Consider the following 24,543-nt stretch of genomic DNA (forward strand, 5'->3'; position numbering starts at 1 on the left):
CTTCTCTGCACTCCAAGGCAGCTTTCACAGGCCACTGTTCCATGAATCACCAACACAAAGTTAGAGCTGTCCTTCCCCAGACAAGTTGTGGTGGAAGGGCAGTGGGGATTCTCTCTCAGCAGCCATCCCAGGCTGCTGATCCCACAGGTGTCTCAGGGGAATGCCTGGCACATCCCCTGGGCAGTGGGGGTGCAGCAGAGCACACCCACCCCAGCTTTGGTGGCTGTCTGCTCGGTCACTGGGTGAGTTGCCTTTAGAGTCAGTAACAGCAGAAGCAGCTGGCTAACTCATCTTCAGTGAGCAAAACCAGAGCCCAAACATGGTCCACAGTACAGAAACAGAACAAATTTTAATGACTTCTTACAATTTCTGGCTATTTGTTAAAATGTGCAGATTATATATTTATTTTATAATAGTAAATTTTTTTAAGTGCCAAGTGCTGAGCTGTAGAGAGTTTCAAGGAGACTGCAACAACCCCCTCCGTACCCCTCTGTGTCTGGTTTTGAAAGGGAACATCTGAGGGCAGTGTTTGTTTATGCCAAGATACATGAAGTGTTCTGTTTGCTCCTGGTCAAACTGCCAGGTTTGTCTCAGCTTGAGAGCTTCCAAGTTCTCCTTGTAAAGTACAACCCTCTTCTCTGAACAAGGAAACAGAGCAGTTGCAGCTGCCCAAACTAACCAGCAGGCAAATGTAATTTGCAGGCATGCTGCCCTAGATTGGAAAATTAAGTACCTGCATAAATGTGCAGGTCAATGTCTTGTGCAGCTTTTTCAAGTACAGATTAAGTTCGTACTTGAAAAGTCTGTGTGATACTGTGCCCAGAACTAGCTGTTCCTTTCTCCAGGACATCACCTATAACGTCTTTGCTGAGTGCAAACTCCCTAAGAAATGGCTTTAGTAAGTGAGGGCAATTTGATCATTGAAATTAAACTGCAGCACCAGCTAGAATGCATTTTTTTGGTTTCCATGATATCATAAGTGCAGAAAGCGAGCCAGCTCCTGCACAGTCACCACTCTCCACACATAGAGCTTTCTTAGGTTGCTCTTTCCAAAGGAAGAATATTATCATCCTCATCCAGAATTCAGGCACAGGTTTTGTCATTATAAAGGCCAGGAACAATCTAGTACTTCACTGCAGGATGAGTTACAGGCCTGACAGGTACTTGAAAGTCCTGTAATGAGTCCCTGGTCTCAGTCTGTATGCCTGGTAAGGGACCCTTTGGTTTCCATCTCCCCCCCTGCTAATGCTGTTTCTGACTCCTCTGAGTGGCTTTCCAGAAACACTAACAAGCACAAATGACAAAGCAATTAAGTAAGTTTTGTGGAGAACCGTGGGACTTTTCTAAGAGATTATAAGAACTTTATCCCCTATTACATAACTACTTCTATCCACCGCTGATATATTCTAATAAACTTTTTGCAACACTGCTGCTCTTGGACGTTTAGTGAGAACTAAATAATATAAACTGAGGGAGCCCTGGAACTGACCTGGCCCTCACTCACCTCCCCTAAGGGCAGCACTAAGAGCTCCACAGAGCTGCAGCAGGAAAGGCATCTGGATTCCTGGTATGTGGAACACCCTGGTGACATCTATCCCAGTTTCATCTGAACTCAGCTATGTCAGCACTGTTATATACTGCTTAAGCTATAAAAGGAGTAGATTTAAATCAAAAAAGTAGTCCATATGAAACGCTTTTATTCTGTAAAACCATTTTTTTAAAGTTTAGGTTGTCGAACAAAAAGTTCACCCAAAGAAATATAGACTAATGTGAAGTAACAAAATAAACAATAAACTCTCATGGTTTCCTTTCCTTCTGAAAAGGTTTAACAAAAAAACATAATAATTACTTTCTCAGCTTCTGAAATGGATCCAACTCTTAAGTGCATTGTAATAACCATTTACCTCTGCACCCGAGTGCCATAAAACAGATGATTATTGCAGCACCAAGGAGTTTCATTGTCCTGGTCATTCATTCAAACTTCTCTCCAACCCAGAGCTGTTTGGGAATCAGAATTGCTGAGGTTGATGGGCACATCTGGTGCCCTGAGGGGTCATCTACTTCACCCTCCCCTGCTCAAAGCAGGGTCAGCTAGAGTTCAAGACTCTCTCTTGGGATTTTGAATATCTCCAAGGATGGACACTGCGCCACCTCCCTGGGCAACATTCTCCTGTGTTCAACCACACAGTAAAAAAAACCTTTAAAACAAAAGTGACCTTCAAAATGAATGAACTCCTGTAGCCTTGCAGCCCAGGGAAAGTATGGTCCATACGAGCTCCTGCCTCCCCATCAAAATTCCAGTCTGTCTTAGTGGGTTTTATGTCCACCTCAGGTGTTAGAAGAGACCTGTATTTTTCAGCTTCCCTGTTGAGGTGGATGGTGAATGATTCTTTTTGCCATCACCACAAATTGCTTCTGTATGTACATATAGGACTGTTGTACAAACATTCTAGTCTTGTGTCACAGTATGTTCCAAGTATCACAGTTTTCTTCTTTCTGAGTTGGTGGTTGTAATGAATAGTATTATAAAACAGGAGATGGGGTGGAACATTAAAGTAATAGGGTATCCTGAAATTATGGTCAATATAAGGGAGATATCCTGAGGCTCTTTTTAACTGCATTTTCCAGACTGCACTACTAGCAGTTGCTCTTCAGGCAGTCTGAAAGTATTGAGATAGGTAAATTCAGTAGAAGTAAGAAGTAACAAAAGTTCAGTGGTCTCCAGAATGGAAGAATTTCTTTTCTTTACTTCCAAAGAATTGAAAAATAATGGCTAAGCAGGACAATATTAAAATTCTGCTTCTATACTAGCTAGGGTGCTTTCAATTCAGTATCAAAGGTATACTGCTTAGCTGATTTTGGTGACATAAAGGTCATGCTTCAGTCCTCAGATGGCTTAACTGCACTGCTTGCTAAGCAATCAAGTCTCTGTAGCTAGTATTCCTGGAAGGATAAATTTAAAATAATTTTCCACGTACTCTGAAGACCATAGTGTTTTCATTCTTATATTTCAGGTAAATGTCTGGAGAGCTTATGCAAATTTAGGTGGTGATCCTTAAATTTAGAAAGTTATGTATGTTTTTTATTCTCTTTAAGCACATGGCTTTTATTCCAATACATCTTGGACAAAAACATATTTTCTTTTAATCACCTAATGAAAAATCTGTTTGATTCCTCCTTTTTCTTTCTCTATCATTTTATTTCCACCAAAGAAAACAAACATCTAAGCAAACCAGTAGAGTGAACTTTAGTAACTCACTGTTGGAAAAGAAAATGAACAGTAGTGCTGGTTTTGTGGATCATTTGTATTTGCCACAGGCCAAAACTGTTTAGTTTTGTAAAGCACAGTGGTGGTGGATGGCATTCAGGCCTTGGCCTGGTACTCTGAGGAAGCAGCAGCACTTGCTGTCATATTGCAGTGAAGTTTTATAGATTGTTAGTTAACAAGTATATCATGCTAATCTCAGTGAAAGGAGTTTATAACAATAAATGTGTATTTACACAGCCTGTGTGCCTCTCTCTCAGGTGTAACTCCATGTCAGGTGCATACACACACAGGTGTGTTCTTAGTTGATGCAGTGATACAGTACAGGTAATGAACAGAATTCCTAATGTTTCAAACTGGCAGTGCTTGATAAAACATGTACAAGGCTATTATTTCTACCTCTTTAGGAGAATCTATATTTTTAATATAAACTTGGCAAGGCAACCAGTGTGAAAGTCTGAATTTAGAAAAGTCTCCTTTCTGGCAAAAGAATTGTGGGTGGGGTTTTATTCAGGCATATTGTCTCATTTGGTGGGTTGAAGGTATCAGAGTACTCAATGTACATAAAAAACTTCCAGGAAAGTGGTTTTTTTTTGTTTTTTTGGGTTTTTTTGTTTTGTTTTTTTTTTTTTTTACTGCTAGAGGAATATGGATTCACTGTTTCACAGGAACTCTTACAATTCCAGTTGTTTACTGGAGCCATTTATGCAGTGCATGCAATCTTGGCATGTTCCCTTTCCCTCACTGCACTTCCTGATGTGTCAGTACCATTTTTAGTTACAAGTTATCAGATTAGCCATAAAACTGAGTAAAGCTCTGTTCCCTTTGAACAAGTTGTTACTCATAAAGATTAAGATCAGTCAGTGTATACAGAGATGCACAGTGGAAAAAAAGAAGGAAAATACAAGAAACTTTAAAAGGAACCCAGAAAAAAAATCAAAAATTGATGGCATGTGATTATGAAAAAGAAGAAATGAGCATGCTAGAATTTATGCATGCACTGCCCTGGGTAGGTGCTTCTTCTGGTAAGCATCTCCTCCCAGTGGTTGCTTAAATTTAGATCTTTCCAAAATACAGTGCTTCATTTCAAAATATCTAAATTTGGTGTTTCAACAATATAAGACCCAAACATATTTTTCATTTAAAATTCTTTCCCAAATCTATTCCAATTTCTGTATCTTTCAAAAAACCATGTTTGGGAATTTTGGTAGCTCTTCCTTGGTAACTCTTCTTTTTTCTACCTCTGCCTTGGAGAGGTTATTGGAAATCTTGGAAATAATTTTTCCTATTATTTAGTTGCCACTATGTGTAACTGAAATTACTATAAAAGCTTGTTCAACACAGCTACTAAAGCCAAAGGGCTTGAAAGAGGGAAGGGCAGATATTCTTTGAAACACAGATAGAAAAAACAGGAGTAGGCAGAATTTTATCAGTTACCATTCTGCAACCTGCTTGAGTAGAAATGATGTAATCATTAAATATATACTCCTTTTAAGTTACTCAGTTAGAGAATTAGTAGCAGGCTAGAGGGAATATTTCTTTCTTCTTCATAGCATGAAGCACCACGGAGAGAAAAAAACAAAGGAGATATAAAATATTATGTAACCTTAAAGTTTGTGGTGGTGACTTTCCAGAGATTTCTGGCAGGCAGTACAGTACAAAAATCAGAAAACAGAAGTACAGCTTGAGTGCCATTGAGGGTCAGAGCTACCTAGGAGGAGTGGAGGAAAGTGGAAATTGCTCATAGTTGCCATTTTTGCTTGTCTTCTTTTGTTCTGTTCTATAATGCCCTTTGTGACTTTGAAAATAAGATAACTTGTTCAATTATATTTTGTCACTGTCACTTTAACTGACTTTTTACAGCAGTAGAAATGACTGAATGTATAGTTTCTCTTCGTGGAAAGGGAGAGAACTATTTCAATCAGCTGCATTTCTTGGCACTTACACAGTATGTTTCCTATTCTGTAAGCTATCTGCCTGGGGCTGCTCTGCAGGGCAAGAAGGGGGATGCTTCCTTACTTGCAACTCCTATGAATTATTAAGCAATTGTTTATATGCCTTACTTGAAAGAGATTATTCTTCATTAGCTTCTACTTTTCCCCAGAACAAAAATTACATAAAATGTAAATAACCTTGTCACAGGTGATGGGTCAGTATTAGTGCATTGGGACTCTATAATACATTTATATATTTTTATGTACATGAATGATTTATTACATTGTTACATTATTATATAATGTAATATTTATTATTGTTACATTATTATATATGTTGGTATGTATATGATAAACATATGAAACACTAACATCATTCAGCCTGTGCACCTCTCACCTTCCAACAAGCTGGTGCAATGCTCACTCCTGTCAGTTCGCTTGTACCAGTATGTTCAAAGGGGAGTGATCTGAAATGCAACTCCAGCTTTTGTTAAGGAAAGAAAACCTTGCAACACAGATTTGAAAGCCCTTTCCTTTTGTCAGAGTCACAGACATAAGTGGGGTCTTTTTTTTCCATTATTTTTTAATTGAGTCAGTGCTCCTTCATTACCTCCAGGAGCCGCAATGCAGAAGAGCATTCCTCATTAGAGCAAAAATCCCTGCTGCTGCCTTGCATGAGGGATGTACCTATTCTGGGCATTTGCTGTCCACAAGATCATCTCCTTAAGAAAAGAAGCTGGGTTTCTTTTCCTTTCTTGCAGGAGGCTGAGAGGGTATACTTGGAAATCATAGTGCTGTAACGGCAGGAGATTATGATAAAGAAGAAATGAGCATTATTGTTGGGTTTTCTAATAAGCATCACTTCTGGCCAAGCAGGCAGGACACTGGAGCTCACGAGCCCAGGTCTAACTCCAAATGGTTATTTTTATGTCCCTGTAACCTCAGCTTGCTCAGATCCTGTGAACAGTGCCAGAGTGGCAGCCCCCTAGGAATGGGCTGACCAAGCTTTTGCGGCGTGTGCTGACCTCTGCAATCTGTTCCTGGCTCCCAGCAAGTGGACGCTAAGTGAGCTCGGGTTTGATGACACACACAAGCTGATTACTCCCTCTGAAATACCAGCATAACTGGGAATGTTCTGACATGCACAAGCTGCTGCCCTCAAGACCTTGCTGAATTGTCCTTGTCACTGAGAGGAACGCCTCTGGTCCGTGGCTGTACTTCAAGGAAATTGGTTCTGTTGAGGCATGATTGGAGCTTGTTCTCTTCTTCCAAGGGCAGCCTCTGGGCTGCCTGCTCCGTGTGCAGGAGCAAGGAGGCCTATAAGGTATTCTCAGAAAAGGAAGGACCTTTGCATTTTACTGGTTCAAGAGAGCTCTGGCTGTATAGAGTGATATTGCTATGGCATAACTTATTTGTAATAGTCTTGCCAGGTACACTTTGCAGTTCATATCATTCTTTAAGTGATTATTTTGCAATTGTACTTCATTGCATTTATACGGTGCAATTTGTATAAATTTTGGATGAAGTCACAACCACACCCATAAGATTTTTTGATAAGCAGTAGAAATTCGCTTCCTTTTTTTCTTAATCTTGGATCCTCTGATTGCATCATTGCTCTCAAAATGCTTTTATAGAAATTCTGAAATTAGCTGTAATTTTGGAACAAACATTCATTTCCAATTTGGTTCAAGCTAATAAAATATGATTATCATAGTGCTGTTGCAGTTTGATATAGTCCAGAACCCTGTATAAAAAGGCAAAGCTTTTCTAGCAGCTGTTGTACGAGATATTTTTTCTTGGTCTCAGCCTTGAAGTGGGTTTAGTTCTAAGGACTCATTGTTATCCTAAATAATGCTAAGAAAAAGTTAATTATAAGATTTGAGACTGGACTTATGTCAGTGGATATTAATTATTTAGAAGCAGAGGATTTTTATTTGTGTTTGCAATCTATAATCCAGGTAGCTAATGCCTTCAAGTGTAAACATTAAAAGGATGCTCTCTTTTTAGTAATAATCTGTATATCAGAAAATTTAGATATTCACATGTACAATTAAACTTTTTGCTCCAGATTTATCACTTTTCTTGCTTTGTTTCACACCTCGGAGCAACATATGCATGATGCTTTTCCTGAATGGGCAGTAATTTTATGTTATTGTTTGGGGGGACAAAACGGGGCAGGATAAGGGTTTCAAATTACACAGTTATTTGGAAATTGTGACAATGGGAATTGTTTGTTTGTTTGTTTTTCCAAAATTATTTATCTGTTCCTGTGGTTTAGAAATTGCTTCTTCACAGGACAATACTTTTACCTGCTTAGTCATAAGGTACTTTGCTACTAATATTCCTACAGCTCTAATATTCAAAGCTTAATAATAAGCTTATAAAAAGCTGAGTTCTGTTCTTCCCATGGGAATCTACTTCTGTCATGACTTACATAGCTGAAGTCAGCCTGAGTTGTGCAATTACATTCTCAAGTGCTTGCAAATTGTTTGCCAAATTTTTTTAAATGTTGACATAATTTAAAGGAATTATGTTGCTGGTGTTTTACAGATTTTTTCAACGTTCACATTCTAGGTATTGTAAATGCTTCTGAATGGCTGTGTCATATGTAAATCTTATATATATATTTTTTTTGTGGACCTCAGCAACAAAGTTGAGCTAATTTCTGAGCTCTGTGTCTCAAGAACTGAAAATAGGAAGTGCAATACTGGAGCACAGTCATTATCCAGCTGCTTGGCTTTTCATCCCAAATGGTTACAACCAGATGTTTCTCAGAGAAATACAAAGACTCTTCTCTTCCCTAATAAAGAGCAATTTTGTTCAGTACTAAAGTGATAGAATTAATTTTTTAATGTAATTTATCCATGTTTGACTTTCTGAATGCTGTATTATTGTCACCTATGTCACTGCCTATGACAGTGAATGCCACAGTTTAATTTGTGGGGGAAGTATTTTGGTTTATGGCTTGGGATTTGATAGTGTCAAGTGCCATCTTGTTCCACATCTTCAATAAATTTTTCCACATCTCTCTGAGTCCTTAATTACCTTGCAGAGTTTTTTGAGATGGCTACATGAGTACTGCATGCAGTATCTCAAATAAGGCAACAGCAGTGATTTGCCATGACATGTAGTGTTGTTGTCTCCTTTTTATCCTGTACATGTGGTAGCATTATTTGTTCTTTCCTGTTGCTGTATATTGAGATCAGTATCTTTCTGAGTTGTTCACAACAGTGTTGAGTTGACTTTCTTTACTGCTAATTTTAGACTTTGTGAGCATTTCTCTCCTGTGTTTAGTATTTTGCCTTTCTGGACCCTCAACTTCACTAGTCATCCTGTCCCACTTGCTTAGTTACCTAATTTCTCCTGAAATTTTATACTTCCATTTTCTTTTATAATTTTAGATAAATGTGGATCTTACTGGTCTAAAATCCCACTGGTTATTTATCCCATTATCTTTCTAGAAAAATAGGTATAATATTTGTTACTTCTAGTTCTTTTGCACATAAATGGTTTTTAATGAAGGACGATGTATTCTTAGCAGATCAGCCTGTTTATTCTGAAGCTCTTTCAGCATTTTTGGATACTCACCATCTGGGCAGGTTGACAACTTGCTAACATACTGGTGTTGCTATCCAGGCCTTCGAACAGGAAGGGAGAATGGGTCAGAAAGTCCTTTTTCAATTGAAATAATTCAGTAGGAAGAATAAAGTAAGGCTGAGTTGAAAACAACTTTTGAGAATTCAGAAATTGATTTGATGAATGGGAGATTGGGAACAGTAACATAATTATTGCTATCATCCATTTCCGTTTATTTGGAGTATAAATAAACAATTATAAGAATATAAATATGCATATTTAGGGGCAAATTGCTTTCTACTGTAACAAATTTGAAGACAGAAGTATTACACTACCATAACTAATTGGAGCGATTCAAAGTCTCAAAGCACAAATACAACTTCTGTATAGCACACTGGAGGTCTTTGTAGTTACAGTTCATTTCAGGAAAATTCCTGAATAGAAATAGGGTTAGGTTTGCCTCTGAGCACTTTGTTTAAGTGAACTATAAACAGAGACATGCCTGTAACACCAGCCATTAGAATTCAGAGTCATCAGTAAGGAAGAAAAGTTGCCATTAGCAGTAAGTCAGACAGTGTACCGCAGATCGGTCTGGAGGAGTTGAACTCCACAAGACCTTGACATTTATCCATGAGTTCCCAGCCACAAAAACACATTCAGCCATTCCAATCAATAGGAGTCTAAATCACAGCTTTACTGCCACACTTAGGTCTCCAGATCAGCAGGAGTGAGAGGGGAAGGCTTGCAGGCATATGAAAGATAGTGGGAACTGTTGGCAGTATGTATAACAAATCAGATAGAAAACCTGCTAAGCAGTGGGGGAGGCATTAACAGCTGAGTGAATTGAGTGCTTGGGTTTGCATTTTCCATCTGCTGAACCTGGCTTAACTTCTGTCTGGCCCTGGCAGGGCCCTGGACTTTTCAGTGGGCGTAGAGCACTCACCACTCCTCGTGTGCCACCATGGCTGAGACTGATGTAGCAGAGAGGTGTCAAAAGGAAAAAAAATCCCCGTATTAGGATCATGGACGTAGGGCATTAAGTTTGTAAGCCTCTTACTGTATTTTGCAAGAACTGGGTGATTATCTGGATTTTCAGGGTTCCCCACTGAGGGGAAACACATAACGTGCTTCATGGAAAGGAAAATACTTCCTTGACAGGGGAAACTTCCACTCTCTTGAGACTTGCTGTGGGCTTATATTCTGTTCCTAGCTGTAACATTTTGGGCACGCTGACTTCTCTGCTTTCTCTTGGTGCTATTGTCAGTCTGAGGACTTTTTGTTATTTCTATAGTTTAAATAGTCTTTATTTTCCATTGAATGCTAACACAATATATTTTAATGCTTATATACATAAATACAGCTGTAAGTGACCTTCCCACTAGAACATATCAAAGCATCTCACACGTTATTAACTATGCTAATAATTCTTTCCCATCCTCAAGCATACTTTGAGTGGCTGTTACAACCCCTTCAAATAAAGTTTAAAAATTAAAATATTTAGGAGAAGTTATAATTAAAATTAAATACAAACCAATTATACATTTATGTTTGTTTTGTTACCTTACATAACAAGATATTTCCTTAATGAATTTCTTTCTTAGTAGGAAGAGTGCATTTTGGAATATTTTTTCAAATAAATTAGAAACAAAAAAAACTGCAAGTCCTAAGCATTGCAATAAACAAAAGAAGTTACACATGGTATAGTGTCAGGTATCCTGAATGTATTTTATATATCTCTTTCCAAGCAGAGAGGTGCATATTCTTTTATATTTGTGCTCTGTTAAAAATCTAATGAAGTAGTTGTAGGAATACAATACTACTCCATTAATGTTCTTTTTTTCTGTCTTAGACATTAACATGACTAAGCAGCATCAAGGATCAGCAGTGTCCATTAATAACCTTCAATACTGCCTTCTGTAATACATTTAGTACCTTACATACTCAGTCAGTCATAAACAAAACAATTAGGAAGTTTAGAAAATCCATCGCAACTACAGAATACAACAAGTCAGCCACAATTAACATAGACTTTGCTGAAAAAAATAGGTTTTTTTAAAACAGCATTTTAAAAAAGTATCAATGTATATATGATAAAAGGTTCTGTTCTAGTTTTTTTTTTTTTTGACTCTTCCACTGATATCAGAAGGAGTATTGAGCAGACAACCAGGATGAAATAGGCCTTAGCTTTATGCTCAGATGAGCTGTTAAAATGCCCAGTCTTAGAAATCAGGAAGAAACAGCACAGGGAGAACCTAATGAGCCTTTACACTCTTCTACGTTAAGGATTATGAGTCCTGTTCTAAAAATACCCAGTTTCTTATGTGGTACAAAGAAATGCTCTAGCCACACAATAAGAAGCTGGCTGTTGTCCCTGTGAGTCTCCACCTGACATAATGGACTAGAGAAAGGGATTTTCAAAAGAAAGCAGGTTTAGATTCAGCACTTTATAGTGATTAGCTGACCTTCCAAAAGTGACATAGGCATTAAGACTTCCCAAACCACTAGTGCTTGACTACAGGAAAAAAATTTGTGAAGGAACAACCAAACTGATACTGCAGTTGTGTTCTCCAGCAGATTGATCCCTTGCCACCCTCCACTGTACCATGGTGAGTTTTCCATCTATTGTGAATGTAAAATTCTTGTGACTCACACCCTTGCAGGCATTTAAATTCCTCCTTTAAACCCAGGAGTAACAGTGAATTCCTGTAAGTCTGTCACATCATTTCAGAATGAGGTAACTCAGGAGAGCAATCATAGCACTATGATAGCATAGGCCTTAGCCAGCATAGCTGGCTGGCTCTGGAATACATTTCCATGCAATGTAACTTTTTCAAGGTACACTGTGAGGCAATATGCTGTTTGTAAATAGATGTTGGTAGCAGATTAGCAAGTTTCTCCAACTCCACTTAAATTCAGTCAGATGTTTATAATATGTTCATAATGAGAAGGATGCATAGCCATTATCTTTATAATTTGATAGAGAGTGCATGTAGGCAAGTATAATGGGAAAAATCAGATAAAAACCAGTGCACATAATTCAATAGGACCTTAAGTAAAAGATTGAAACAGAAGACAAGAAGAATAGAAAACACTTAATGGTTTGCTGGTAGATTGGAGATGAGTTCATGACTTTGTATTTCATTCCTTTCCCATGCAAAGGGCACTGAAGAAGAAATGGACAAACTTGAGTCGGCAATCACAGATATGCAGCCAATGTTGAGAAATAATAAAAATTATTATTTGGGTTCATCTCGGGTTTGAAATCATACTGATGTAACAGCTAAAACTATATAAAGGAAATATGGTTTGACATATAAAGGAAGCTGCCAAACAAGAGAGTATTTTTTTTGGAAATGTATTTAAGAAAAAATTGGGATGTTTCAGCTGTGAAGCATAGTTTAAAATCTTTCTACTCACATTGTAAATACTTATGGACTAGGTAGTTATTATGCCAAATGCTTAGCAGAGCATATGCAGCTATGGATAAAAAGGCATCAGAAAAAATAACTTATTAGAGTAGTATTGTTCAGGTGAGAATTTTTCTTTTAAAATAACATTGGACATAAAAAAACCCTCTATTATTTATTACAGAAGCATACTGTTTAGGACTGGCTTCCTAAATATACATTAATCAGCTCATGTGATTAGCTGACATGCACAGTATGATTAGTTTTATTCACCAGTCAACATCTGTGAATGGTAGAAATGTCTAGAAATGAACACAGTATTCATGTCTCTATTTTAAAGATGGCACTGAAGCACAATGCTCGGTAACCTAAGTGAATGCAAAGGTGTCTAAAATAAACTTGAGCTTTCCTTCTGAGCTGCACCAAATCATCTTCAGCATCAGTGTAGGTTTCTCTCAAGTGGTGCACTAGATGAATGCAAACAAAAGACTATTTTAACTTTGAGGTTGTGATAGATTTTCATGCCACATTCAGATTTAGCACAATTTAACAGATATAGTTAGCTTCCCTGGAGTTGCATACACTACACAAACTGACTTTTCACATTCCAAGTTCCCTGAATTTCACAATTACCTGCTACCAAGATTCATTGCAGGGTAGTGGAAAAAATTACTTCCCATTCACTAGCTTCATTCAGAAAAAGGAATAAATTCATTGAAGACTAAATAATTGCAATTACAGTGGAAAGACTTGACAAGGACACAGGATCCATGCAAGTGATGTGTGACAGTTCAGCTATAGAAATAATGCTAGCTGAAAAATAAGCTTTGCTTCTGGCTTTCAGCACAGTAACAGCCCCAGTGCATTACAAGAGATTTGTTTTGTGCTGCTTCAGTATCAGGTGAAGAAACACAGACCTTTACCTTCTCTTTTATTCTGCCAAGCTCTTTGTAGATTTTTAGAAACAGCTATACACAGTAGAAAGGCCTATACTACAATTAGATGTGTATAACTGAACCCTTCATCCTACAAGCACATCTAGATAACTGAATTCTTTTTTCTGATTAGAGTTCTGTTTAAGTCAGTGAAGTTTTATGTAAGTGTAAGAATTGTCCGGGTAATAATTTATAGGCATGTGTTTCAATGCAGTATTTTTATCAAGAACTTCTTGTTATTAGTAAAACCCACCTGATCGTTCATGCATCTTCTATGCAGTACAACACTGCACTGGGCAAAATGCCTTCTTGGCTTTATTTTACATGTGTATAATATATACACAAATAAAAAGTATCACCTGCAAATAATATTTGGAATGTGAAAGACACAAAATGTAAACATTTTATTTGGCAGTTGTTTCAAACAGGTGAATAAATAAATGGAAAAGTACATCTTAATATTCTTTATAGCAACAGATGCAGTTGCACATGTATTTACATATTGTGGATGCAAAGAACAGTTAATTTAATTTCTTTTTGTTAAAAAATGCAACTTCCAACACCACTAGACTTGACAATTAAAGATGAAGATACTAGTAATACTTTGTTCTAGCAATCTCAACTTTTAAAGGCATTCATTTGGAAGTAAGATAAGAGAGTCATCATGCATTTAGTTCATGTTGTCCGCTTACGGTAGAAAGTCTGATGTAATCTCAGAATTATGAGTGTCATGCGCTTAAGTCAACTATGACATGTTTATAAATCAATGTAGTTCCCTTAAAACTTGAAGCAAAGAGAAAATCTCGTTTATCGATGGAGACATGTATGAAAGATCTTGGTGCCTGCACGTTTAATTCTTGAAACTTCACAAATTTTGCCTTTTCCGCATCCCAATAATAGACTTGAGTGAAAGAATAATCACTTCCAAGAATGGCATATTGGTAATTATTTATCTGAAGTGGTTGGAATACCATTGACCCTCGGGATGGCATCCTTTGTAAATCCAGAAATGCTGAACCACCCCATTTCATTACTTTAGAGTCCCCAATAAATCTTGTTAAGCAAATGTATACATCCTCTTTCACCTTGAAATGCTTCACTGCATATGCATCTTCCATATCTTGGATATCAAACCGCTTAACAAATTCATTTGTTCCTTTGTTCCATTGATATATTACAGGTCTTTGCGAACTACTTGACAGAATTAAATGTGGTTTGCCAGATATTTCAAGATACTCCACATCAGTATCTCTGTACCAGGCATGCAGAGACTGATGGGAATAAAATCCATTCCCATTCCACTTGTAAACCGTGGTGAAACCAGCCTTTGAACTGTCTGCAACAACAAAATACCAGTCTTCAGCAATCCTGAAAGTTTCAATGTCATTGGGTTTTCGGATTTTAAGGATTTCAATATCTTGAATTTTTATAAACTTATTAGCAAAAATATCTCTTTTATATATGTGGGAGCCTCCAAACAGCTGTGCGACAATGACATACAGCTGACTCTCAATAACTATTGGTTTACACACAACAGTTGAAGTACCTATGAAAAGAAAAGTAAGAGACAGGGTTAGTATCACTTTTTGGATAATTTGTTGTAAGGTTATTTGTCAAGCAATGTTCCTACCTGTAATGTTGTCGTAATTCCTGAACATCACCTCCACATGGTCCCATTCAAGGAAGATGCATTTTCCAGTAAAAGGCTGAGCAATAACCACGTGTTCATCATTCATATATGAGAAAGTATCTACTGACAGAGATTGGTATGGCAGGGACTGATAAACTTCAAATTCTGCAAATTGCACACAACAGATGATAATTACAGAGATACTTTACTTACTGTACTGAAAAAAACATCTGCTTATCAGATACCAATTTATTACAAATTACAGTATTTCATCACTAGTCGAATTTTTCTGTTGATAAAGGAGCACTGCAATTTGATTTTCAATCTCTCTCAATAAAAAGAGGTACTGTTTTATGTCCCAGTTTTCCAAATCATCATGTAACATACTAAAGTTTGAGTAGATACTGAAATATAGGACCCTGCTCCCAAATGATTCCCGTGACAGACTTAGACCAGCAGAGTTCATATTGATTTTAGTAGAAATTCCATCCAGAATGCAGCGTTCCTGCAAAAATGGGCTCTAGAATGAAAAACTACAGCATTGACTTTAACAAGATTAAATTATTTGAGGCACATTACCTGTAATAATGCAATCAAACTCTTTTGGAGAGAGGCTGTTGATCTTGCGCTTCTTATATTCTGGTGGGCTTTCACAGTAAATGTCTTCAACAGTTGCATTGGTGCTGCCCAGCCACTCCACTAACCACTTCAGTTTGCAGTCACAATTAAATGCATTGCCTCTAAGATCTCTACAACAAATAAATCATCAATTGAAAAGAAGTAGTCAGCTAATTATTTCTCCTTGAGAACAACAAAACACAACTCTGTTAAATATGTGCCCTCTTGCTTATTCTTACTTGAGGCCTTCCAGGCTTAATTTATCCTGACCCATAGTTAAATCTACATTCCCCCACAGATTTAATTATATTAAGGTAATCAAGGAGACCTTAACTTGGTGATCAGTCAGAAATTTTTATCGATTTCTCCAAGTTTACAGGTACACAAAAGCCTCCCAAACTAATGACTCCTGTTTCCTTTGCATTACCCTTTCTCAGTAAAAGCATTCTAGACAAAAAAATAGGAATTAATATAACCTGATGATCAGCCAATCAGTATTCACTATCTCCTTTAGATACACTCATTTAGGGCTTCAGGAGAGACAAGCAAAGGAAGTCTGTTTAAGGCTTTTACAGCTGTCTTCAGTCAGATTTGTGATCGTATGTACAGGAACAGGCCAGTGCCAGGACCAGACTGTGTAACCACCTGGCCATGCTCAGCCTTGCCAAGTAATGCTCCAGATATGCTGCCCATGGCCACATCTCACTACTGCAGCTCTGCTCTAGGGATTCAGCCTACCTGCTAATACTGGGAGCAGGCAAAGGATTTCCTGAGCTTATTATCCCAGATCAGATGGAACAGGATTTGGTATATTGTAAACAGGATCTATTTCACTAAGCAATCATAAGATTTATCTGTTTACCTATTTATTTTTACTGAGATATAAATATATATACATATATATATAAAAAAAAAAAAAATATATATATATATATATATATATATTTAAACAAGCTGATGTTTTGATCTGGTTGCAATTAGATTTAGTATGGGATTCTTACTTAGACACATGCTTTATTGATAAAAGTTAGCTTTCCCAGGAATTGCTTGCACATTAAAATATTACTCCGTTAAATATCTTCCACCTTCCCTGCATGCCTTGCTCTCTCATGCATCCCTAAGGATCCTCCCCTCTTACTCACAAAATCTTAATGAACATGCAGTTTTATTACATAACTACTAACAATATTACTGATCTTCATAACTGGTGGAATATTCAAAACTATCACAAATTCTCAAAAATAGCAGACAAAAAAAGCCAAGCCTACTCATACTGTGTAGTCTCTACCCAGTAACAAGGTCCATTACTGTCTACTGGTTTGAATCGTTACTCAGAATGTCCTCTAAGATACTCTCTTTATACTTATATTAAAATGAAAAGATTAATTAATTGTTTTCTTACACATTTGTTAAAGAATCCAAGCCTTTAAATATGTCTTTTGGAAGTGACTGGAGATTATTATTTGCAAGACTCCTGTAAAAGAAAACACTTCAGTATTAGTGCTAGTTCTTCATGAAACTACACATTTTTGCAAATTGTGATTTACTGTGTGGGGTTTTTACTGAAGACAAGAACACTGATGTTCTCCAGCACTTAATTCTAAAAGATTGCTTTTAAGAATAGCTCATTTACTTTGTGAGTTTTCCTTCCACTAAAATGTCATGCCTCCTTCTGCTTTCTCACTCTTCAGCAGTGTTGCAGCATTTACAATGCTTCACTTAGCAGAGTAAAAAGTGCTATCACCTTTGGTGTTTTGCCAACACCATTTAACATTTCAAAATAATTAGTCATGATTGGATCTACTGATGTTTTCCCTGCGAGATCCCAATACACGGTGCTCATATCACTGCAATTTCCCCACTTTCTTGTACCTCTTCTGGAAGGAAAATCTTACTAATATGGGCTGATGGGCTTAGGTTTAGCTCACAGTTTTTGAAAATATGCAGTAATAGGCAATAAATTGCTGATCAGCGTGAATTACTTTCCTGGCATGTGCATGTATGTGTGTAAATGTGTATTAGACCAGCAAAAAAAGTTATTAATTCCCAGTTTTCAATGTTGGGAAAACTTGTTTAGATTCAGTGAGTATTCCAGCTAGTAAAAGTGACAAGGAAATGTGAGCAGGCTTTGAACAAACAGTATATTACATTTCAGTCTGACTGTCTCTGTGAGTCTGCCAAAGGTCTCAGATGTCACAGAGGGCACGACAGAAAAAGAATAACGTTGTAGAGTATAGTCTATGCCTCTTCCAATTAACAGAATTATTTATTGCTTATGAGAAGAAACAAAAGTGGAAAGAAATCATTCTTGATTAAGATCCCAGTTAGAATCTGCAGCTAGTAAGACTTAGAACCTCTTCTGTTTTAACTTTTATCAACCACAATTTCTCTAGCAAAGACACTTAGGCACATACCTAAATACAAGAACAAGCCCACATGTACTAGGTCTGCTGCCTTATTTAAAAATAAGTGTTTGTCTGATCAGTAACAGTAAATATGGGATGCTTCCATTAGTCCATTCTGACTTTACCACTTTCAAAGTACATCTGATTGAAACACTGTATGCGAATGTATCCAGAATAATTCTTTAAAAGTCAGATAACTCACATGGAGAAAGCTGTGTGGACTTGCAAGCTGAGACAAGTTTAATGCCCTATATTGTTTTTAGAGGTTATTATATAGCAAACTAAAAGGGAGGGTGTACTTGGAAGTAGGAGTAGTTCGCCTCTGTCATGGGTACAGACTCAAAGAAAAATTTAAGCATGGTTTATGCATTTGCCAATTTTTTGAATGAAAATTATGCATTTTATAGTCCACTGTAAAAAAGCATACTTACATATTAGAAAACACTGTCCTGCCTAGATGGTGCTGTACATGGTATTTGAATTATAATAAGAGAGTAAAGGTTGGCTCAAACATGCAGGTAAACTAATGGTGACAGTTCTGAGAGAAATGCAATCAAAATTACATATTGTGCATAGAAATCACCTTCTAATGCTACCTGTAAGTTTCTGACATTAAAATAGTAAATTAGTAAAACAAAATGCAATCTTTTTAAAATTTTTCACTTTTAAATGTACTCTGACCAGCAAATAAATCCTGTTGCACAATAATAAATTCTAGATGGCTCTGTTTTACAATAAGGATACACTGTAATTATTGAAGTTAATTGCATTACAGAAGTAAAAATGTTTGGATAGCTTACTGCATTCCAAAATTAATGTTGTGAAAAGGAAGTAAATAGAATAAATAGGACAAAGTTCTTCTTATCTAACTTCATAGAACTTATTTGCATGCTCATTTACTATGATTCTTTTTAATATATTTTATGTACACAAGTACTCGCTTGTTTCTTAAATGAAAAGTGCCTCAGGGTGCCAAATGATCATTGTTAATGTGTATATGCAATTTTCGCCAAAAGATGGGGAGTGTTCTTTAAGCAGATTAAACTAGTGGTGCCTTTGCAGTTATTTTCCACAAACTTCTTATTGTCTTTGAGAATAGTGCTCCATGGACAATAGCAGCATGATGCACACATCAATGTCCCAAAAATGTGCATGCAAATGGCATGTTGCTCCTCAAATGTGGATCTGTCTTCTGTATGTGTTTTCTTTTGCGAAACTCCTGAAGCAACCCCAGAAACCACTGTAACAGGCAAGACAAGATGGTAGCTTTCCTGTGGAGAAGAAACTGTGCCTTCCTCTGTTTTAGAAAAGCAATTTGTTCACTGGCAGCAGCAGCTACTAAATAAGTAAATGAATATGATAAATAATGTACTGGATCCATTTGTGAATATAAAGCTAGGGTCCCAGTTACCAGCCTTATCCAGCTATCTTTTTTTTTTCTAACAGTATAATTCTGCCTGTACCTCTAATATGGATTGTTATGGGATGTGCACAGCCCTTTTATGTACCTCTTTCCCTCTCCTCTCTCATTTCTCTTCCTCAGACCTAGAGCCATTCCATAAGTAACTTTATCTATGTGAGTAGTCACAGTAGGCTTGGTTCCAGCCAGCTGTGAATCTTGTCCTGACCAAAAGGGAAAGCATAAAGTGTTTTATGGTACATTTACTAGGTGGTGAAGATGTGGTGAATTGCAATTCAACTATTATATTTATGCATTAACTGTTTAAAATGGAACCTTTGCTTTCTCTCCTCTGTCAAAATATATGAAAGAAAAGTTAAATGGCCCTGTTTCAAAACCCTCTTGGAGGCTATCATGTTAAGGCCAAAAGGTCAGCATCCCCTCCCCTGCCTATGACACACACCACATGACATGCTTCAGAATGCAGATGCTCAGAACTGGATATAAACTCATGTCAGGCACACTACTGATGTTTTTCCTTTTCTTCTTTTGTATTTTTTTTTCTGTTTTCTTATAGGGTGTATTTTGTTTTTTAAAAATTCCTCCTCATTAAATTAAATTATTGCTGAAAGATAAACTTGCTGTAAGGTAAGAGACAAAAACCTTATAAAAACTGTCTTCCTAGCTCAGAGACAAGGAAGCTACTCCTGTTTGCAGTGAAATGTTGCAGGTATTTGTTACCAACGTGTGTCTCACCTACTGAGCACAGTGTGAGAAATGCTCCTGCTGGTGAGGGCATGGGGAGTGTTGCTCCTACAGCACACTGGCACCCAGAGTGCCTGGGAGCAATTTCCCCTCCCAGCTCATGCAGTGAGGGGCTGCAGTAGGTCCGAGGGCAGGGACAGGGGAAGGGCTGAGCAGCACATAGGAACAGTAAGCAGATCCCAGTGTCAGTGTGGGACAGGTCCTGAGTCTGGGATGCTCCTGCTCCGTGCAGGAGAGGACAGGGTGCAGAGGAGGGTAGGTGCAGAATGGAAGTAGATCAGTAAGCCATAACAAAAACATCTTGTTGCAAGTCTTCTATTCAAAATTGCTCTGGGTGGGAATTTTCAAGTTTGATTTAATCAAATTCTTCTGTATACTATTCCTGTCTTAAGTGAACACGGGCACAGACAGTGATGGCCTGTCCCAAGAATGGCTGTAGTATTCTCCTGGATCCATGTCAGACTGGGGTACCTGAGAAGAGGTCTGGGTCCATTCCTCAGACTCTCACATTCCTAATCACAGCTCCCACCTTCCTCCTTTCCAAGTCCCAAACTGGGACTCACCTCATCCAGTGCCAAGATTCCCAATTCATACTCCTCCCTGATCCTACATGCTCAGCTGGAAATCCCCAGTGCTCCAAGCAGAGAAAGTCAGGGAACTACTGCCAAACATGTAGTGCTTGGAAGCTGTTTGTGTCTTTGCCTTCTACACATACCACAGTTTGGAAGTCTCAGGTGGAAACACAAAGTTTAACATTCTAACCAAATTCCTATAAAATGCCACTTAAATAACTATGAACAGTTATATTTGAAAATGAGAAATTAAAAAATATAGTGGTTCAGTTGCTATATTAAATATACAAAGTAATATAATCAATCACTTTACTTACAGGTGAATTAAAGATTTCAGTCCTCTGAAAGTATTTCTTGAAATTGACTTAATGTTGTTGTTCTCTATGAACCTGTAATGGGTCGTAAAGTGATTCTGGTCAAGCAATGCCTAGAAATTGGAAGCCCACCCACTCCATTCAATAATGCCAGGAAAAGTTTCATCCACTCACAAATATTCTAGATGAGGAAGGCCCATGAAAGCATCATCACTAATAACATCAAAAGTGTTGGACGTAAACAACCTGCATAAAGAAATGCAAAACAAAAGACCATTAGGTTATCTGCAGCTTTAGAAAATGGTTCAGCAAGGCCAAATTTCCACTGCCTGGTTTCATGTTTTTTTCTGTGCAAGCACTATAGGACTGTGAGGCTGATATATTGCACCACAGTGTGGTGCAAAGGGAAGGATCCAACAATTGTCTACTGGGGCCATCTGATAAAATTCCTTTGACTTCTGTGGGATGTAAACGTGGGTTTATCATGCCAGTAAAACAATGGGATTGTACAAGTGCCTCTGGAGATATACTAGGACAACAACGAAATCTTCAAGTACTACAGAGGTTTAAATTGTCTTTGTTTAAATAGCTGGTTAGCCTGACATCAGGTTGAATTTGCAACACTGGCAGGAAGGAAAATCCTTTAACTTTTAAGTTAAACTTCTGAGTGTATTTAACACATGGGGACTGAAAGTTACTGGAAAAAAAAAAGAAAAATCTCTTAAATATAGTGAGTGTTCAAGTCAAAATTATTTTTAAGACCTGACTACACCTCTTGGAGATACTCTTACCATTTGTAGCTAACAGTAAAAGTACCAGCAGCACATTTAATTTTACATAATTTTGTAAGCATTAAAAGTGGACTAGCATTGATTTTTCCAGCTTTATTTATGCTTATCAGCCATGTTAGCATTTGTCCATTATAATCTAGCCCTGGACTGCTACACTTTTAATGTGGTGGGACATCATAAAGCATGATGAACTTTACCCCAGTGGAATACTACATGCACATCTATATTTTAATCAATTGACCTGAGGGATAAATAGATTCATACTATGGCATCCTCAGACATTCAGGAATGCAAGATTTCCAAGTACTAATTAATCCACTTAATGAGTTAATCTCTTATGTTGACGTTTACATTCAGAATAAATTGTAGGTAATTTATTTTCTCAGTTGGCTCTTGCAGATTGTGCTTTTTCCACCTTCAGTATATTCCTATATATGTGAAATGTATGAAAAAATACAAGCAGGAAATTCTTCCTTTTTGTCAAAATCAAAAAATACTTCAGTTTTAGAGAAAACAAGTATTTCAATAGAATTCTTGAACCAGAAGACCAATTTATTAAATCCTGCAACTAATTTTACTTTTCTGATATGATTTTACTGAATAATTTTTCCTTTTCTGCACTCTACTCAATTATTTACAGAACAGGGTGGTATCTCTTTAAATAGTATTGCTATTTTAGATATTGCCAGGCTTACAGCATAGGTTTTGCACTTGGTGAGCTCATTTGTCTTCCAACTCATACCTCTCCCCAATGGCTGCATCAGATGTATTTGATGCACAAAGTATTTTTTCCTCCAATTTGTCCTCAGTCACCATAATTGCTGCTTCTGGGGATGGAGGCTGAAGGTATGGCGCTGTAGCTAGGGACTGTAGCACTTGGCAGGAACAGCACAGTGCTAGCAGGTACAAATCCTGATGCCATGATTACCTCCCTTCTTTCTGTGGGCTTTCATGTCATCAGTTTATAAGGGCACCCTCAGCATGTTGCTGATACACAGAGATAACAGTGCTGAAGATGAGAGCTGGGAGGTTTTCTCTCCATTTAGGGAACACTCCTGCTGGCACTTCACCATAGCTGTGGAGGTTCTCTGTATTTTTGTTGTCACACAAAGAGCACAGAGCATACCATCCATACTACACAAAAAAAAAAAGCTCTCCTGGTCTGGGAGTTATGAATAGTGTTTGACTCAAGACCATGATTTTTCCAGAGACCATTGGTGCTACTACATTAAAAATAGTAGTAAATAATAATAGCAGCAGAATTACACCATATTTAGACATTTGTGACTGCTGTATTGGAGATATCCAATTACATGTGGACTTCAAAAATGTAATGCTGGAGACTATTTCTATATGTATTTCTATTATTATAGAAATACATATAAGCTGCTAAATCTTGCTGTTGGCTAAATTAAACCTACCAATACAGCTATAATCATGCAAAGCTAAACTTACTGAAATGTTTAATTAACGTAAGTTTTCCATATTCTTATTTCCTTACTATCTTCTGCCAAAGACAAAATTTTTCTTTCCCACGTACAAACTGGAGTGTTGTCCCCACAGATACAATCCTGCTCCTATGGTCTGTGTTTAAGGAATCATTTGCCTTAGATCAGCAGCCTGACATTCCAAGGATGGCAAGCAGCTCAACTACCATGTTAAAAATATATCTGGAAAACACATCACTCATCAAAGCCCACAGTGGAACAAACCCTGCTTTTCTGGGGTCACAGTTTTTGTTGCAGCATTTATGAACAGCAGCACAGAACGTGCATTTCTGTACAGTAGAAATGGAAATTATTATCATTACCAAAATGCCATAAGATGTTGCGCAAACCCACTGTGCCAGGCACTATAATAACTCAAAATAAGATGACTGTGTCTGTCCTACTCTACCATGCCCAAATCTGCCTGCTTTGCAGTGGGATTGCTAAGTGTAGGTGGTGTATCGTAGCCAAGAGAGATGATGTCCTACTCACTCTCTTCAGATACAAGCCCCACCAGGGCTGCTGCTATTTTTTCCCCCCTCTCCTTTGAAAGGCCCATTGCAGCAATTATGTGAAATGCGTCCCTTTTGTGATCTGTGACCACCTGAAAAAAGCTTCTCTGGAATAAAGCACCATGGAAAAGCATTTAGGTTTCCATAGTAACAGCATTTACCTATTTACCCTGTATCCAAAATTGTACAGTATGTCTGCAACTCCTTATCAGCTCCACTTGAGGTAGCAGAGTACAGCCAGGGTCAGGGCTTCAGCTGTCGGTATGCCACCAGTTTAATTTAACAGCCAGACAGCTCCAGTCCATCAGCATTACACCTCTGACCACATCCAGAGCGCACGGAAGTCGGTCTGGGACAGACAGCCAATTTTGGTTTTGATCACACTGGGGAGTCTGCCTTGCCGGATTTCTGAGACAAATCTGGGTGTGTGTCAGGCTGGCAGCACATCCACTATAAACAGTTCAGGTTACACCCCCTCTACCTCTGTATAGCTCACAATTATATAATCACATGCCCACATTTCTAGGAAAGCCTGTGAGCCTGTAAAAATCCTGTGCTGAAATGCAGCTAATAGTTAAACATCCCAAAATATTCTCTTTCCATCTATACCTCATCACAGTATTTGATTTTGAAATACCTACTTCAATCTTCAATTGGAAGAAAATTGTCATTACTTCCAAGACCGTGAAATAACAAACAGGGTCAAATCCAGGTACTATGAAGGCAAAACTCCCACTGAAGTGACTAAACTTCCACAGAAGTCAATGGCAATTTTACATAGAAAAGGACTTCAGGACCTGTCCCACTGCAATGACGGGCCTGATCTGAGGGGTTCTGAGCTCACAGTCAATGGGAGTTGCAAATGGAGAGCTCTACACTGGGATCAGGTCCCAGAAATGCAGAAAATAAACAAGAGTAGTTGTTGAAATACTT

The 24,543-nt window shown here is 37.7% G+C and overlaps 1 protein-coding gene across 3 annotated transcripts in view; it reads right to left on the reverse strand.

The window, feature by feature from the left end:
- Window positions 1-13,497: 13,497 nt before the first annotated feature.
- Window positions 13,498-24,543, reverse strand: part of LGI1 (leucine rich glioma inactivated 1) — a 33,344-nt gene continuing 22,298 nt past the window's right edge. For all 3 annotated transcript variants that reach the window (XM_018910781.3, XM_009087297.4, XM_018910782.3), the window contains 6 exons: window positions 20,995-21,066; window positions 20,824-20,895; window positions 16,768-16,839; window positions 15,327-15,496; window positions 14,748-14,912; window positions 13,498-14,663 (listed from right to left, as the gene is read on the reverse strand). In XM_018910781.3, coding sequence (XP_018766326.1) covers window positions 13,846-14,663; window positions 14,748-14,912; window positions 15,327-15,496; window positions 16,768-16,839; window positions 20,824-20,895; window positions 20,995-21,066 — 1,369 coding nt within the window. In that variant the 3' untranslated portion in view covers window positions 13,498-13,845. The remainder of the gene's footprint in view (window positions 14,664-14,747; window positions 14,913-15,326; window positions 15,497-16,767; window positions 16,840-20,823; window positions 20,896-20,994; window positions 21,067-24,543) is intronic.

This window comes from Serinus canaria, chromosome 6, assembly GCF_022539315.1.
Source record: "Serinus canaria isolate serCan28SL12 chromosome 6, serCan2020, whole genome shotgun sequence".
Lineage (NCBI taxonomy): Eukaryota > Metazoa > Chordata > Aves > Passeriformes > Fringillidae > Serinus > Serinus canaria.